The sequence below is a fragment of the Coregonus lavaretus genome, assembly GCF_964263955.1.
Source record: "Coregonus lavaretus genome assembly, chromosome: 39".
Lineage (NCBI taxonomy): Eukaryota > Metazoa > Chordata > Actinopteri > Salmoniformes > Salmonidae > Coregonus > Coregonus lavaretus.
The window spans coordinates 21,442,598-21,459,990 of NC_140026.1; the positions used below are offsets into that span (position 1 = coordinate 21,442,598).

Consider the following 17,393-nt stretch of genomic DNA (forward strand, 5'->3'; position numbering starts at 1 on the left):
ATTGGTTAAAGGTGCAACACAATATTGATTATTTAATTATCATGGATCTAGTTCAGTCTTATCAATCACTTAAACATATTTAATAATCTCTTTCCTAGCTTGATGACTGTGGGCATTTTTGCATACTTTTTGTTCTAAATAGAGACGGCTAGAAGGGCCATGGGTCATATTAGATTGTGTAGAAATGCAGGAAATTAGCTTTAGATGCCCCCAAAAATGGGAGGGCCCCCAGACCCGCTGCCAAGTTATGTCCCCCTCTGCAAATAGCACTGCTGGGGGATTTAAAAAGTTATAGCCAATCGATCAATAATATAATAATACTCTTAGCAAATATGTTTATTTTTAATTTACAATTTACAAACGTTTTGTAAAATCACAGCACAGTTGAAAAATATATATATATGGCAAAACTGGATGCTGTTCAGAGATAGATGGGAGGGGTTGAGTGGAGCTGAAGGATGGGACTAAAAACAAACAAAAGATAACTATTGTAACATATACTGTGTCTGTAAAATGTATATATTATGTATAAGCTGGAAGTAGAAGCCTAAGTGTTGTTGTCCATGAGTTTACTCCAATTAGGGGAGGGATGGTAGGGTTAGGGGAAAATAATAAAGGAAAATATATTTAAAAAAAAAATATATATATATATATATATATATATATATTTACAAAAATATATATGGAGGATTGGAAATGATGCAGACAATTACATTGATGGAAGCCACAATCTATCTGCAATATTAAAGCTGATCTACCCCCTAAAAATATATATATATTATGTCCCCCACACTTCTAAAACCAAAGTTGCGCCCCTGTAGAACTTATAGGGGTTCCCCCACAGTTTAATTTTGAAGAACACCTAGCAGGGGTATTCAACTCTTACCTTAGGAGGTCCGGAGCCTGCTGGTTTTCTGTTCTACCTGATAATTAATTGCACACACCTGGTGTCCCAGGTCTAAATCAGTCCCTGATTAGAGGGGAACAATGAAAAAATGCAGTGGAACTAGCTTTGAGGTCCAGAGATGAGTTTGAGGGCCCTAAAGGATCCTTTTATTTTTAGAGTGAGTTGAAAATGGGATGGAAACCCATTTAACTTGTCTTTTTTATCCAGTACATGGGAATGTAATAACCGCAAAATGTATTTTTATGTGCGCTTTGTCATCACTCATAGCCCTTTATCTGCAACAAGTCCATTTGATGGAAACATCCTGGTGAGAAAATGCGCATATTGTTTTTAATGCAGATTTTAGAATATTCGCATGAAAATCTGAAGCCAATTGGATGGAAACCTAGCTAGTGACAATTTATTTTGCCTCCTTCCTGCATTCAGTCAGTATAATTTCAGCACTATCATCAAAGACAGTACAGTATGGTTTAGAAACTCTGCGCTATCATGATGTAAATGTATCCAGTTATGATTTTATTTGGAACATTTCATAAAAAAACAAACACCTCGATGGGCGCGCCTCTGATTGGAGGCTTGTGAACTCCACATAGCCCCTCCTCCAGTCTGGTTTTCTGGAAATCCCCGGAACGCACGCTTTTCACTGGAAAACAATATTTTGCTTTCTAGCTGCTACAGAGTTGCTGTTTCTTCGACATTTTTGCATTGACAGAGAACCAAGGTGCTGCAAGAAAATATTAATCACAGGGAGGCGAGGTATACATCCATATTGACATTATTTAAGACAGCGTAGGATATTATTTTTTAGTCAATAAAAGTTTGTGGCGGTCGTCGATCGGAGATTCCAACGCAGCCAGCCAAGCTCTTACAGCTGAGCTAGCTAGGTAACGTTAGCGTTAAGTTGAGCTAGTTGAAGTTTGTGCATCTTGTATAAATAAATATGTAACTACTACATATTGTAGGTAGTTATTATATGACATGGGATTTCGATGATTGATGATCACGAGTCGCTTACTTTTTCGACTGTTTTGAGTGGCTACTGTACCTAACTAACGTTAGCTAATTTAGGACATGCTAGACCGGCACTGACTTGTACAATATTTTATTTAACGCGTTAGTCCCACGTAAAATATTTAAGACGACTAGGTAGCAAGCTGTTTATTCACTCAGAAGGAACTTTTAATTCAGAATTGAATGTAATTCGTTCAGTAACTAACTTGCTAGATGATGCAATGTTGTAATAATATCGAACTTTAGCGAGCTAACGTTAGCTATACAACGTCAAATTTGTTTTTGAAACCCCAACTAGTCAACATTTGTAACGCCAACACGAGTAGGGTAGTTTGTTAAATATGCAAAACTGTCCTTCAACTTTTCGAGTTAGTTATAGATTTTAGATTAAGTATTTATTGATAAAACGTAGGGTAGTTACCTAGGCACTTGATCAACAAAGATTAGCCCAATACCGTGACACCAGTTCTCACCTAGCTAACTATTAGCCTACACAACTCTTACTGAAATACTGTATCTTATAATTGCCAACCGAGTCAAAGTCATTACCAGAGCAGTCTGTACTTTGACCCAATTCTTGTCTTTATGAACCAGAACCCTCCCGCTGCTTTCTTCTCCACATCTTCTGGGCTGCATTCCAGCGGCACATGTCCCCTTCTGCTTTCATTTCAAAGCCACCGGTCCCCCTTTCACCACACTTTCCCACCTGTCACCACACTTTCCCACCTGTCACCCCTTCACCACACTTTCCACAGGTACCCCCTTCACCACACTTTCCCACCGGTCCCCCATAGCTACAACAACTAGTAATGATTTTGTTTAACTAATCACATGGGTGTTCTCTCTCTCTCCTAGATCGGATCGCCTTTCTTCATCTCCTGCCTTGTGTCCCTGTGTCGAGTCCTCTCCTCCTCCCATCGGTCCAGTGAGCAGTTGAGAGAATGAATGGATACAGGATGGAAGAGCAGGAGTTGAGCTTCACCATGAGCCAGGGGTCCTTCCAGCAGCTTTGGGAGACCAAGTAAGTTTTGAACAACCTTTAGGACCCACAGATCTGGGGAAGGGTACCAAAACATTTATGCAGCATTGAAGGTCCACAAGAACGCAGTGGCCTCCATCATTCTGAAATGGAAGAACCACAAAGACTCTTCCTAGAGCTGGCCGCCCGGCCAAACTGAGCAATCGGGGGAGAAGGTCCTTGGTCAGGGAGGTGACAAAGAACCTGATGGTCACTCTGACAGAGTTCCTCTGTGGAGATGGGAGAACCTTGCAGAAGGACAACCATCTCTGCAGCAAGCCACCAATCAGGCCAGACGGAAGCCTCTCCTCAGTAAAAGGCACATGACAGCCCGCTTGGAGTTTGCCAAAAGGCACCTAAAGGACTCTGACCATGAGAAACAAGATTCTCTGGTCTAATGAAACCAACATTGAACTCTTTGGCCTGAATGCCAAGCGTCATGTCTGGAGGAAACCTGGCACAATCTGCATGGTGGTGGCAGCATCATGCTGTGGGGATGTTTTTCAGCGGCAGGGACTGGGAGACTAGTCAGGATCGAGGGAAAAATGAACAGACTTACATAATTATGTTTAGGCCTACCAATGTAGCTACTTCTAGACTTAAGACTGGACAGAGATGGTTGTGTGTGAGTGGCAGCCTAGAGACTTTGTATAATGTATTACAGCACCTCTTCTACATTTAGGTAATAATTAGTTGCACTGTGATTTGTATCTCCTTTCTTTAGCATGACTACTCGGGGGCCCAATATTCCACCGTTGGTGACTGAAAACTGGTCTGACCTGGATGTCTCGGTAAGTTTGTTTGTCTACATCCTGAATCTTTTTATGATACCACACCTTTTAGAATGGGCTAGATGGTTTCTCCCCCTTTTTAGTAGTGCATTGATTGTTTGACTTTTACTAGAATTTTTTGGTTGTGCTTTTGTCGGACAATTTGATATCCAAACATGGTTAGCCTGGACACTCCTCTTTTTCAGTGTTCAGACAGAAATCCAAAAAAGTAACTGATAACTTAATAAATGGCATGCGTTTACCTCCCTTACAGCTCCCTCCCGTCCTTCCCGAGGCCACCTTCCACGAGAACTTTGACGAGGGGCTGTTTGAGCTGCCGGAGCCCCTTGCCGTGGAGCCCTCGGTGTCGCCCCTGGACAGTGTGCCTCCCCCTACCTCCACCGTCCCCTCCAACATCGACTACCCGGGGGAGCACGGCTTCGAGCTGCGCTTCCACAAGTCTGGCACCGCCAAGTCGGTCACCTCGACCGTGAGTGTCATGCATAGTCACTGCACATGCCTAAATATGCTGGTGTTAAAAGCACTAATAGTCTATGCTACTTGTAAGCCATAAGCAAAGTCTTGAGCTGTCGAAAGGGACTACTAGTAGGCCTTACTGAGGTATTGGAGCCACATTTCACTTCCCCCAAGTCATGCTTTTTAGAATGACTCTTTTAAAATGTTGCTGTTGATCTCCTGTAACCCACATAAAGCATAAGAGAATGTGTTTTCAATGTAATCTTCTTTTGACCCTCAATATGAACAGGAACTGTTTCCTGTTACAGCTAAGTCTTAACCCTTTACACTCGTACCCATATGGGTTGAAAATGGCAGATTTGGGCGTTTAATAAGCACCTAAAATGGAATGCAGTGGCTGTACAGTAACGGCGCTGTATGGGTTTTGACTGACAGACGTTCTGAACTTGAGCGCTGCATGCGACGACATTGCCCTCATCCCTCCCGCTAATTGGGCAACTTTAGCACATTTTTTGTTGTCTGATTGAGGGAAATGCTGTAAATGAAGGGGACTCTTATGTATTTTGAAAGATGACGTTGAGGATTATAATGAATACCCCTTTGATGTCATACATGCAAGCAAAACACCTGCGAGTCCAAATGTGCACTTCACATTTGTGTCATAAAACTCAAGTCATATACAGTGTCAACATTGTTTGATATAGTTACAAGATGACATGGTGCCACGTTTTCCAGGAATATTTTAATCATGTTACTGAATGTATCCAGAGTATTTTCAGATTTGTTTTAATCAACTAATGTGGTGAAAAGTACAGTAAATGTAAAATTAACAGTGTAATGTTTGGATTCAGTCTTGTTGGGTGAGTTGTTTTGTCCTCAACTTTGGTCTAATAATTTTCACAATCTCCAAACTGTTCCCTTTCAATTGCTACCATGCTTATGCATTTCATGGGCCTCTGTAGCTCAATTGGTTGAGCATGGCGCTTGTAACGCCAGGGTAGTGGGTTCGATCCCCGGGACCACCCATACGTAAAAATGTATGCACACATGACTAAGTCGCTTTGGATAAAAGCGTCTGCTAAATGGCATATTATTATATTTCTTCTGTAAGAAACATTTCAATGTAGCCCTATCCATATAGAGCAGTTCCCACGAGTGTAAAGGGTTAAACAGCACTGCAATAGGAATGAGACACGACCTACCATGCTGTCCCACCCTTTGAGAAGCCCAGTCTAACTGTACATTCACTGTGTGTATATGTATGTGTGTGTATATATATATATATATATATATATATATATATATATATATATATATATATATATATATATATATATATATATATATATATATATATATACACATACATACATACATACACAGTGGGGAGAACAAGTATTTGATACACTGCCGATTTTGCAGGTTTTCCTACTTACAAAGCATGTAGAGGTCTGTCATTTTTATCATAGGTACACTTCAACTGTGAGAGACGGAATCTACAACAAAAATCCAGAAAATCACATTGTATGATTTTTAAGTAATTAATTTGCATTTTATTGCATGACATAAGTATTTGATACATCAGAAAAGCAGAACTTAATATTTGGTACAGAAACCTTTGTTTGCAATTACAGAGATCATACGTTTCCTGTAGGTCTTGGCCAGGTTTGCACACACTGCAGCAGGGATTTTGGCCCACTCCTCCATACAGACCTTCTCCAGATCCTTCAGGTTTCGGGGCTGTCGCTGGGCAATACAGACTTTCAGCTCCCTCCAAAGATTTTCCATTGGGTTCAGGTCTGGAGACTGGCTAGGCCACTCCAGGACCTTGAGATGCCTCTTACGGAGCCACTCCTTAGTTGCCCTGGCTGTGTGTTTCGGGTCGTTGTCATGCTGGAAGACCCAACCACGACCCATCTTCAATGCGCTTACTGAGGGAAGGAGGTTGTTGGCCAAGATCTCGCGATACAAGGCCCCATACATCCTCCCCTCAATATGGTGCAGTCGTCCTGTCCCCTTTGCAGAAAAGCATCCCCAAAGAATGATGTTTCCACCTCCATGCTTCACGGTTTGGATGGTGTTCTTGGGGTTGTACTCATCTTTCTTCATCCTCCAAACAAGGCGAGTGGAGTTTAGACCTAAAAGCTCTATTTTTACCTCATCAGACCACATGACCTTCTCCCATTCCTCCTCTGGATAATCCAGATGGTCATTAGCAAACTTCAGACGGGCCTGGACATGCGCTGGCTTGAGCAGGGGGACCTTGTGTGCGCTGCAGGATTTTAATCCATGACGGCGTAGTGTGTTACTAATGGTTTTCTTTGAGACTGTGGTCCCAGCTCTCTTCAGGTCATTGACCAGGTCCTGCCGTGTAGTTCTGGGCTGATCCCTCACCTTCCTCATGATCATTGATGCCCCACGAGGTGAGATCTTGCATGGAGCCCCAGACCGAGGGTGATTGACCGTCATCTTGAACTTCTTCCATTTTCTAATAATTACGCCAACAGTTGTTGCCTTCTCACCAAGCTGCTTGCCTATTGTCCTGTAACCCATCCCAGCCTTGTGCAGGTCTACAATTTTATCCCTGATGTCCTTACACAGCTCTCTGGTCTTGGCCATTGTGGAGAGGTTGGAGTCTGTTTGATTGAGTGTGTGGACAGGTGTCTTTTATACAGGTAACGAGTTCAAACAGGTGCAGTTAATACAGGTAATGGGTGGAGAACAGGAGGGCTTCTTAAAGAAAAACGAACAGGTCTGTGAGAGCCGGAATTCTTACTGGTTGGTAGGTGATCAAATACTTATGTCATGGAATAAAATGCAAATTAATTACTTAAAAATCATACAATGTGATTTTCTGGATTTTTGTTTTAGTTTCCGTCTCTCACAGTTGAAGTGTACCTATGATAAAAACTACAGACCTCTACATGCTTTGTGAGTAGGAAAACCTGCAAAATAGGCAGTGTATCAAATACTTGTTCTCCCCACTGTATATATATATATATATATATATATATATATATATATATATATATATATATATATATATATATATTACTCACTCATCTTTCAATTTGATGAACATAACTTTAGAATGACTTAAATGTTTTATGCTGCATTTTCTCCTGGATGAAACAATACTTTTTTATGAATAGATTTATCAGAATGATAATTAATAGTAAGATTGTGTAAAACCTGTTTAATCTATGGTCTCATTTCAATCAATTACAGTAAATTGTGGTTACCTTACCTCAGACGCAAGGTTTTGGCGAAAGTATTTGGTTTCCACGGCGACTCACATGCCAGCGTGCTATGATATGTCTATCAGACTTGTTTTTAGGTGCGCTGCCCTCAAATGAACGCCCCCTGCAACTCATTCATTGGAACCATAGACTTAGATGGACATCGCATCATTGTATCTGTCCCATTATGGCGTCTGAGGGCACAGACAGCGCCATTGAGGCCATCTCCATTTTAAAGTAGTACATTTTCTTCTACTACTTCTAGTTGGCAAACAAACTGAAAGAGTGCACACTGCCACCTAGAGTGTGTTTATTAGGACAGGTATAAAGCCATGGTTGGTGATTTTACTGCCATCTACACTTATGGAATGTTTCCTCAAGTATAATTCAGTGGCTGATCCCTCCTGGTGACCTGGATGGAATGATGTGATCCTTCCTTAACCCATAGGACAGGGGTCATCAACTAGATTGAGCTGCGGGCAGTTTTTTTCTTTTTCTACAAAAATTTCTTGAGCGAATGGTCGGGGGGCTGTAACATATTTACAAATTAATTTGTTGACTGAAAATTGACTGCAAGAAGCCCAAAGTGGATAATATTTTACTTAAACATAATAATTTCAAACCTTGCTTACATTTGTATACGATCACGTGTCTCTTATGCGTGGGAATATTGTTTTTTGCTCGGAACTTAGGTGGTCAAATACAACCATTTGGCCGCGGGCTGCAAGTTGGGGAACCCTGCCATAGGAAGTCCCACCCAGTTGACTATTAAAATGGTGAAAGTCCTCAATGGTGCTGCCCATGCTAAAATGGGCGTTTGGGCAATAGTCTTCTATCTCTATGATTGGAACTGAGGAGTTGCAGGCTGGTTGCAGTAAAGCATGGGTCTGACATGACTGGGCATGTTTCACACAAGGGCTCCAGCATGGAAAGGGTTAAAACGCAGCTGTTTCGGTCCAAAATTATAGTTAAAAGGGTATTTATAATTTCTTTAGAATATAACTGTAAAACAATATTTTGTTCTTATTAATTCCTATGGGTGTTTTTCCCACTTTGCTTTTGTATTTGTTGTATGAACTTTGATAGTGACATGCTGCCTGAGAAGTAATTGAGCAAGTACCTATTTTTTTTCATAAATTCAATTCACATCTTTATTCTTTCACAAAGGGAAATTCCTCATGGACAAATACTGATTGCTCACTTTTCCTCCCTCCCCAGTATTCTGTGCAGCTGATCAAGCTGTACTGCCAGCGGGCTAAGACCTGCCCGGTGGAGGTGCTGATGGCCAAGGAGCCCCCGCTAGGAGCCATCCTCCGTGCCACAGCCATCTACAAGAAGTCAGAGCACATGTCCGAAGTGGTCAGCCGCTGCCCCCATCACCAGAGCACCTCAGACAACAATGAAGGTGTGTGTTTTTAGTCTTGAGGTAAAAATTCAAAAGTGAGGTAGATAATTGGTCATTTGCCCATGTTGAGAGTTAAGCAGGCTGATACAATTTCTCACTAGGTTCATTAGGTTGTAAAGAATGAACATGCAGAATTCTGGGGGAATCTGGTGGAGTGACCTGATTTGTCTTAACTGTATGATTAAGCTTATTTTGGCCAAACAGATTGTGAACCCAAATGTGTAACTGATTCTAGGGTGAGGACAATACATTCATTGAAAGATAATTTGGGTTAGGTGTAGGGGCAGATTTGGGCTATGTCATCTTGTTTTCAGGAAATTGTATTAGCAGTTTAATTAATTTGGTCTTTCACAATAGCTAATGTAAGTAATTAGAACAATTCCCAACCCCTACAATGATGGATGTTCATTTGATTTTTGTTGAATGTGGGATAATTTGTAAAAAATCAAATGTCATATGAACATATTCAAACCCCCAGTATTTAGGAAACGTAGATCAGGGTTGGCCAACCATCTTGATGAGCTACCGGTAGGTCCTATTTTAAAGGAATAGTCCACCCAAACGAATTACATATTTACATGTTTGTTTCTTATAGAAAAGGAAAGACTGCAATCCATCCTATGGTTAGCCACTGCCACCGACTGGTAATATTAGCATTTCTAACCGAAAACCAATGTACTTCAATGTCCCCCAGCATGCCCAAATAATCTCAAAGTAACTTCAAACCAAACTGTCGAATTTTGAGTGTGTATTCAACTTTAAAATAATCCTGAATGCACCAGACCTGTGATTAATTTTTTTTATAAATATTCCACCCTGGTCATGTGAAAATATGTAGAATTGCAGGAAATTAGCTTTAAAACGGAATCTTCCTGTGGGAGGTCCCCTCAGACACCTTGACACCCCAGCCTGGGTTGGCGCCAATGACATTCACAGGAGGAAATCTCACTGCAAACTGTCTTCTAAAGTTGTCAGCCCTACAAGGCATAATTTCCCCCTCATGTAAAAGATGGTCCCTGGAAGTTCTGAGAGGAGTCTCTCTCCCCCCCCCCCTCACTTCCTGTCTACTTCCTGTTTCCTGTCAGGTGTGGCCCACCGCAGTCACCTGATCAGGGTGGAGGGGAGCCAGCGGGCTCAGTACCTGGAGGACAGCAACACCAAGCGTCAGAGCGTGCTGCTGCCCTACGAGCCTCCTCAGGTATACCCCCCTTCCTCTGGTCTCCTGTATTCGTTTTATTATGAAATCATCATTTTATTTGCCACTTTGCTTGACACTTTCACCTGTCTATAATGCATTGAAAATGTGCATGTACACTACTGTTCAAAAGTTTGGGGTCACTTAGAAATGTCCTTGTTTTCCATGAAAACATACATGAAATGAGTTTGAATAGGAAATATAGCAAAATGCATAGGAAATGTAGTCCTTGACAAGGTTAGAAATAATGTTTTTTTTAATAGAAATACTAATTGTGTCCTTCAAACTTTAGCTTTTGTCAAAGAATCCTCCATTTGCAGCAATTACAGCCTTGCAGACCTTTGGCATTCTAGTTGTCAATTTGTTGAGGTAATCTGAAGAGATTTCACCCCATGCTTCCTGAAGCACCTCCCACAAGTTGGATTGGCTTGATGGGCACTTCTTACGTACCATACGGTCAAGCTGCTCCCACAACAGCTCAATAGGGTTGAGATCCGGTGACTGTGCTGGCCACTCCATTATAGACATAATACCAGCTGACTGCTTCTTCCCTAAATAGTTATTGCACAGTTTGGAGCTGTGCTTTGGGTCATTGTCCTGTTGTAGGAGGAAATTGGCTCCAATCAAGCGCTGTCCACAGGGTATGGCGTTGCAAAATGGAATGATGGCCTTCCTTCTTCAAGATACCTTTTATACTGTACAAATCTTCCACTTTACCACCACCAAAGCACCCCCAGACCATCACATTGCCTCCACCATGCTTGACAGATGGCATCAAGCACTCCTCCAGCATCTTTTCATTTGGTCTGCGTCTCACAAATGTTCTTCTTTGTGATCCGAACACCTCAAACTTCGATTCATCTGTCCATAACACTTTTTTCCAATCTTCCTCTGTCCAGTGTCTGTGTTCTTTTGCCCATCTTTTCTTTTTATTGTCCAGTCTGAGATATGGCTTTTTCTTTGCAACTCTGCCTAGAAGGTCAGCATCCCGGAGTCGCCTCTTCACTGTTGACGTTGAGACTGGTGTTTTTCGGGTACTATTTAATTAAGCTGCCAGTTGAGGGACCTGTGAGGCGTCTGTTTTTCAAACTAGACACTTAATGTATTTGTCCTCTTGCTCAGTTGTGCCCCGGGGCCTCCCACTCCTCTTTCTATTCTGGTTAGAGCCAGTTTGCACTGTTCTGTGAAGGGAGTAGTACGCAGCGTTGTACGAGATCTTCAGTTTCTTGGCAATTTTTCGCATGGAATAGCCTTCATTTCTCAGAACAAGAATAGACTGACGAGTTTCAGAAGAAAGTTATTTGTTTCTGGCCATTTTGAGCCTGTAATCGAACCCACAATTGCTGATGCTCCAGATACTCAACTAGTCTCAAGAAAGCCAGTTTTATTGCTTCTTTAATCAGCACAACAGTTTTCAGCTGTGCTAACATAATTGCAAAAGGGTTTTCTAATGATCAATTAGCCTTTTAAAATGATAAACTTGGATTAGCAAACACAACGTGCCATTGGAACACAAGAATGATGGTTGCTGATAATGAGCCTCTGTACGCCTATGTAGATATTCCATTAAAAATCAGCCGTTTCCAGCTACAATAGCCATTTACAACATTAACAATGTCTACACTGTATTTCTGATCAATTTGATGTTATTTTAATGGACAAAAAAATTGCTTTTCTTCCAAAACAAGGACATTTTGTAAGTGACCCCAAACTTTTGAACGGTAGTGTATGTTTAAGTGAATCTTCACTTTGTATGTGTTTGTATAGCTGGGCTCCGAGGCAACTACTGTTCTCCTGAACTTCATGTGCAACTCCAGTTGCATGGGTGGTATGAACCGACGGCCCATTCTCACCATCCTGACCCTGGAGACCCAGGAGTAAGTCTCTCTCCTTTTCCCTTCTCATTGTGTTTGTTCATACTGGAAAATATTTTTCTGAGTCTCGTCCTTATTTGTGTGCGTATATACACTACCAGTCAAAAGTTTGGACACCTACTCATTCAAGGGTTTTTCTTTTATTTCTACAATTTTTTACATGGTAGAATAGTGACGACATCAAAACTATGAAATAACACATATTGAATCATGTAGTAACCAAAATGTTATATTTGAGATTCTTCAAATAGCCACCCTTTGCCTTGATGACAGCTTTGCACACTCTTAGTATTCTCTCAACCAGCTTCATGAGGTAGTCACCTGGAATGCATTTCAATTATCAGCTGTGCCTTAAGTTAATTTGTGGAATTTCTTTCCTTCTTAATGCATTTGAGCCAATCAGTTGTTGTGACAAGGTAGGGGGGGGGTATACAGAAGATAGCCTTATTTGGTAAAAGACCAAGTCCATATTATGACAAGAACAGCTGAAATAAGCAAAGAGAAATGACAGTCCATCATTACTTTAAGACATGAAGGTCAGTCAATACCGAACGTTTTCTTCAAGTGCAGTCGCAAAAACCATCAAGCGCTATGATGAAACTGGCTCTCATGAGGACCACCACAGGAATGGAAGACCCAGAGTTACCTCTGCTGCAGAGGATAAGTTCACTAGTTACCAGCCTCAGAAATTGCAGCCCAAATAAATGCTTCAGAGTTCAAGTAACAGACACATCTCAGCATCAACTGTTCAGAGGGGACTGTGTGAATCAGGCCTTCATGGTTGAATTGCTGCAAAGAAACTACTACTAAAGGACACCAATAATAAGATGAGACCTGCTTGGGCCAACAAACACAAGCAATGGACATTAGACCGGTGGAAATGTGTGCTTTGGTCTGGAGTCCAAATTTGAGATTTTTGGTTCTAACCGCTGTGTCTTTGTGAGACGTGGTGTGGGTGAACGGATGATCTCCACATCTGTAGTTCCCACCATGAAGCATGGAGGAGTTGTGATGGTGTGGGGGTGCTTTGCTGGTGACACTGTCTGTGATTTTATTTAGAATTCAAGGCACACTTAACCAGCATGGCTATCACAGCATTCTGCAGCGATACGCTATTCCATCTGATTTGGGCTTAGTGGGACTATAATTTGTTTTTCAACAGTACAATGACCCAACACCCCTCCAGGCTGTGTAAGGGCTATTTTACCAAGAAGGAGATTGATGGAGTGCTGCATCAGATGTCCTGGCCTCCACAGTCCCCCGACCTCAACCCAATTGAGATGAGTCGGAAAAGCAGCCAACAAGTGCTCAGCATATGTGGGAACTCCTTCAAGAGTGTTGGAAAAGCATTCCAGGTGAAACTGGTTGAGAGAATGCCAAGAGTGTGCAAAGCTGTCATCAAGGCAAAGGGTGGCTATTTGAAGAATCTCAAATATAAAATATAAACTCAGCAAAAAAAGAAACGTCCCTTTTTCAGGACCTGGTCTTTCAAAGATAATTCATAAAAATCCAAATAACTTCACAGATCTTAATTGTAAAGGGTTTAAACACTGTTTCCCATGCTTGTTCAATGAACCATAAACAATTAATGAACATGCACCTGTGGAACGGTCGTTAAGACACTAACAGCTTACAGACGGTAGGCAATTAAGGTCACAGTTATGAAAACTTAGGACACTAAAGAGGCCTTTCTACTGACTCTGAAAAACACCAAAAGAAAGATGCCCAGGGTCCCTGCTCATCTGCGTGAACGTGCCTTAGGCATGCTGCAAAGAGGCATGAGGACTGCAGATGTGGCCAGGGCAATAAATTGCAATGTCCGTACTGTGAGATGCCTAAGACAGCGCTACAGGGAGACAAGACGGACAGCTGATCATCCTCGCAGTGGCAGACCACTTGTAACAACACCTGCACAGGATCGGTACATCCGAACATCACACATGCGGGACAGGTACAGGATGGCAACAACAACTGCCCGAGTTACACCAGGAATGCACAATCCCCCCATCAGTGCTCAGACTGTCCGCAATAGGCTGAGAGAGGCTGGACTGAGGGCTTGTAGGCCTGTTAGGCAGGTCCTCAGCAGACATCACCGGCAACAACCTCTCCTATGGGCACAAACCCACCATCGCTGGACCAGACAGGACTGGCAAAAAGTGCTCTTCACTGATGAGTCACGGTTTTGTCTCACCAGGGGTGATGTTTGGATTCGCGTTTATCGTCGAAGGAAAGAGCGTTACACCGAGGCCTGTGCTCTGGAGCGGGATCGATTTGGAGGTGGAGTGTCCGTCATGATCTGGGGGCGGTGTGTCACAGCATCATCGGACACCTCCTCCCTCATGTGGTACCCTTCCTGCAGGCTCATCCTGACATGACCCTCCAGCATGACAATACCACCAGCCATACTGCTCGTTCTGTGTGTGATTTCCTGCAAGACAGGAATGTCAGTGTTCTGTCATGGCCAGCGAAGAGCCCGGATCTCAATCCCATTGAGCATGTCTGGGACTTTTTGGATCGGAGGGTGAGGGCTAGGGCCATTCCCCCTAGAAATGTCTGGGAACTTGCAGGTTCCTTGGTGGAAGAGTGGGGTAACATCTCACAGCAAGAACTGGCAAATCTGGTGCAGTCCATGAGGAGGAGATGCACTGCAGTACTTAATGCAGCTGGTGGCCAGATCCTGACTGTTACTTTTTGATTTTGACCCCCCCTCAATTTCTGTTAGTCACATGCCTATGGAACTTGTTCAGTTTGTCTCAGTTGTTGAGTCTTGTTTATGTTCATACAAATATTTACACATGCTGAAAATAAACGCAGTTGACAGTGAGAGGACATTTATTTTGATTTGTTTAACACTTTTTGGGTTACTACATGATTCCGTATGTGTTATTTCATAGTTTTGATGTCTTCACTATTATTCTACAATGTAGAAAATAGTAAAAATAAAGAAAAACCCTTGAATGAGAAGGTGTTCTAAAACTTTTGACTGGTACTGTATGTCAAGCATTCGCTTTTCTGTGGGGGTAAAAGTTTGAGTTCGCTTTACATCTGCGATAATGTGTTTGGGTCCCCTTGAGTTTGTTCCCCCTAACTCTCACTATTCTCCACTCCTCTCTGTCTAGAGGTCAGGTTTTGGGTCGCCGTTGTTTTGAAGTCCGAGTCTGTGCCTGCCCTGGCCGGGACCGCAAGACCGAGGAAGAGAACGCAAACAAAGCTCGAAACGGGACCAAGAACACCAACGGCACCAAGAGAAGTAAGACTGGGGCCACGTCCCAACACTATTAACACTGTCTCCTATGTCTTTGTTGACGTTGTCTCCTCTCCCGTCAGAGTCCCAACAGGCCCTGCCGCCTCCGGGAACCAGTAAGAAGATCAAGAGCGGCTCTAGCACTGAGGATGAAGACAAGGACAATGTATTCTTGTTGCAGGTGGGGGAATCTCACACACGCAGGCCAACAGACACTTTTTGGAGGGAGAATTTGTGTATCTCTACTTCATGGTTGTGACAAGGTGCCCATTTAAAATTCCCTCCCTTTCGCTCAGGTTTGTGGAAGACAGCGCTATGAGTGGCTCAAGAAGATCAATGATAGTCTGGAGCTGATGGACCACGTTCCTCCCGCTGAGCAGGAGAAATACAAGAAGAAAGGGTAAGCTACCAACGGCAGACAATTGATGACGAAATTCTCCCTAAAATGCACCTGTCCCACTTATGTGCATTACTCCCTCATTTCCCCCCACATCTATCACCTTTAACATACTTTTTGTCCTCTCAATTCTAAAATAGTCTCATATTCGGTGTTTGTCCTGTATTTGTCTTTCTCAGTTCCCCAAAGAGCCTCAAGCAGGATGCATTGGCCCCAAAGAGCGGAAAGAGGATGGTTACAAAGGAAGAGAGGAGCGACTCTGACTAAGGCCAGGACACCTCAGCCCTTCCTCTGCTGTCTATTCCAGACCAACATTAAATTGTGACTGCAAAGTAAATGCCCAATACCAAACCCTAGGCCCTACATGTAGGCACTTCTTACAAGTCTGAAAGGATAGGTGTTAGCAAGATGGTAATAGCTCCACCTAGGCCATACTCAACAGGCGGACCGCGGTCCGGACCCAGTCTATGGTCAATATGGACCTCGGGTCGCCCCCCCCCCCCACACACACACACGGCAAAATGTGTAGAATTGCAGGAAATGAACTTTAAAACTACAAAAAAATTTCTCCGCCCCATCGCAAAATGTGTGGAATTGCAGGAAGTTAACTTTAAAACTACAACATCTTCTCTCTGCCAACGAGGGGTGTGAATAGTTTGGGGTTACATGGGTTGCAAGGTGGGGGTTTGTTACTACACTGATCAATGACAATATCCATCCGGACCTTTGCCAACTAGGAAATGTATGTTACCGGACCTTCTCATAGTACATATTTCAGATGCCAGTCACTTTCGGTACAACACAGTGTGTAAATGTAGGGCCTAGGGTTTGGTTTGGAATTATGTAAATAACCTAAGACCCCCCCCCCCCACTGTCTTAACCATCTGGTGGGAATTCATCCTCACCTGCCCCCCCAAACAGCACTTTAGGTTGTGCTTTTATGATTTGGACCAATTAAAACTAGTAGTCATATCTTGACCTGCCTAGCCACGATACTTTGTTACCAGTTAATTGGCCAGTTGCCTGTTAGTATTTTTGATACCTGCTAAACATAACCACTGCCTTCATTCTTCCCCCTGAAACCTTGACTTGACCCCCTGTTAATCATGGTCCTATTGAGGCATTGCTCTTTCTTTTTTCCTTATTTTTGTACTGCTGATCTAGAAACTATTTTTGTAAGTTGTTTTAGGAGCTGTTAAAATATTCTTTATCTTCTCAGAATGTTTTTTCATTGTTTTTTGTTTTATTTTATTGTACTAATTCCAGTTTTTTAAAATCCAATGTCTCCTATGCAGAGTTCTCATACTGTGCTTATGATATACTTGATTTAGCACATGTATATTGCTTTACTTTATTGTTCTCTGATGGAAACTCTTTTTGCTGATGTCATTCTGTGCTGAGACATGATGCTCTATTTTGTTTAGGGGGAAAAGTAAACATTTCAGGGAACTTCTTAAAATCTAATAAAAGCAATTTCTTATAGTACTGTAATCCTCAGTCTTTTCTCAATACCAGCTGTCTTTTGTGTTATGATTTTTTTTTTATTCAACGTCCCTGTGGATGGACAAGGTGACATGGGTGACCAGAAAGACCCATTTACCCTTTATATCTCAGAACCAGAACCAAATCTTGCTTGTCCTGGCCAGCTACTCTATTAGTTAAGTCTCTGTCACAAGACAATTTTCACACGATCATATGGACCCGAACTGTGCTGGGCCCAAATATTCCTTTTCACATTGCTTCCATCATGGTTCCAGCAACTAGGGTGGCTGTGTAACCAGGCCAGCGCAGTAGGGCTTGATCACAAAGACACATTTCAAGCATCATTAGTACTGATGTAAACTAGCTTTGCATTT

The 17,393-nt window shown here is 42.4% G+C and overlaps 1 protein-coding gene across 1 annotated transcript; it reads left to right on the top strand.

Moving 5' to 3' along the window:
• Positions 1 to 1,509: 1,509 nt before the first annotated feature.
• Positions 1,510 to 17,019, top strand: LOC311112743 (cellular tumor antigen p53-like). Its single transcript, XM_084155872.1, has 11 exons — positions 1,510 to 1,663; positions 2,774 to 2,939; positions 3,661 to 3,727; positions 3,981 to 4,196; positions 8,641 to 8,827; positions 9,913 to 10,025; positions 11,790 to 11,899; positions 15,016 to 15,146; positions 15,224 to 15,321; positions 15,437 to 15,540; positions 15,717 to 17,019. Exons 2-11 carry the CDS (start codon positions 2,860 to 2,862, stop codon positions 15,802 to 15,804), a joined length of 1,194 nt encoding a protein of 397 aa, XP_084011998.1. The 5' UTR covers positions 1,510 to 1,663; positions 2,774 to 2,859; the 3' UTR covers positions 15,805 to 17,019.
• The last annotated feature ends 374 nt before the right edge of the window (positions 17,020 to 17,393 follow it).

Bases quoted from the DNA above. Each gene is read 5' to 3' on its own strand.
- LOC311112743 (XM_084155872.1), top strand. From the start codon at position 2,860: ATGAATGGATACAGGATGGAAGAGCAGGAGTTGAGCTTCACCATGAGC. The intron at 3,728-3,980 runs GTAAGTTTGTTT...CCTCCCTTACAG, and splicing joins GGTCTGACCTGGATGTCTCG to CTCCCTCCCGTCCTTCCCGA. The intron at 11,900-15,015 runs GTAAGTCTCTCT...CTCTCTGTCTAG, and splicing joins CTGACCCTGGAGACCCAGGA to AGGTCAGGTTTTGGGTCGCC.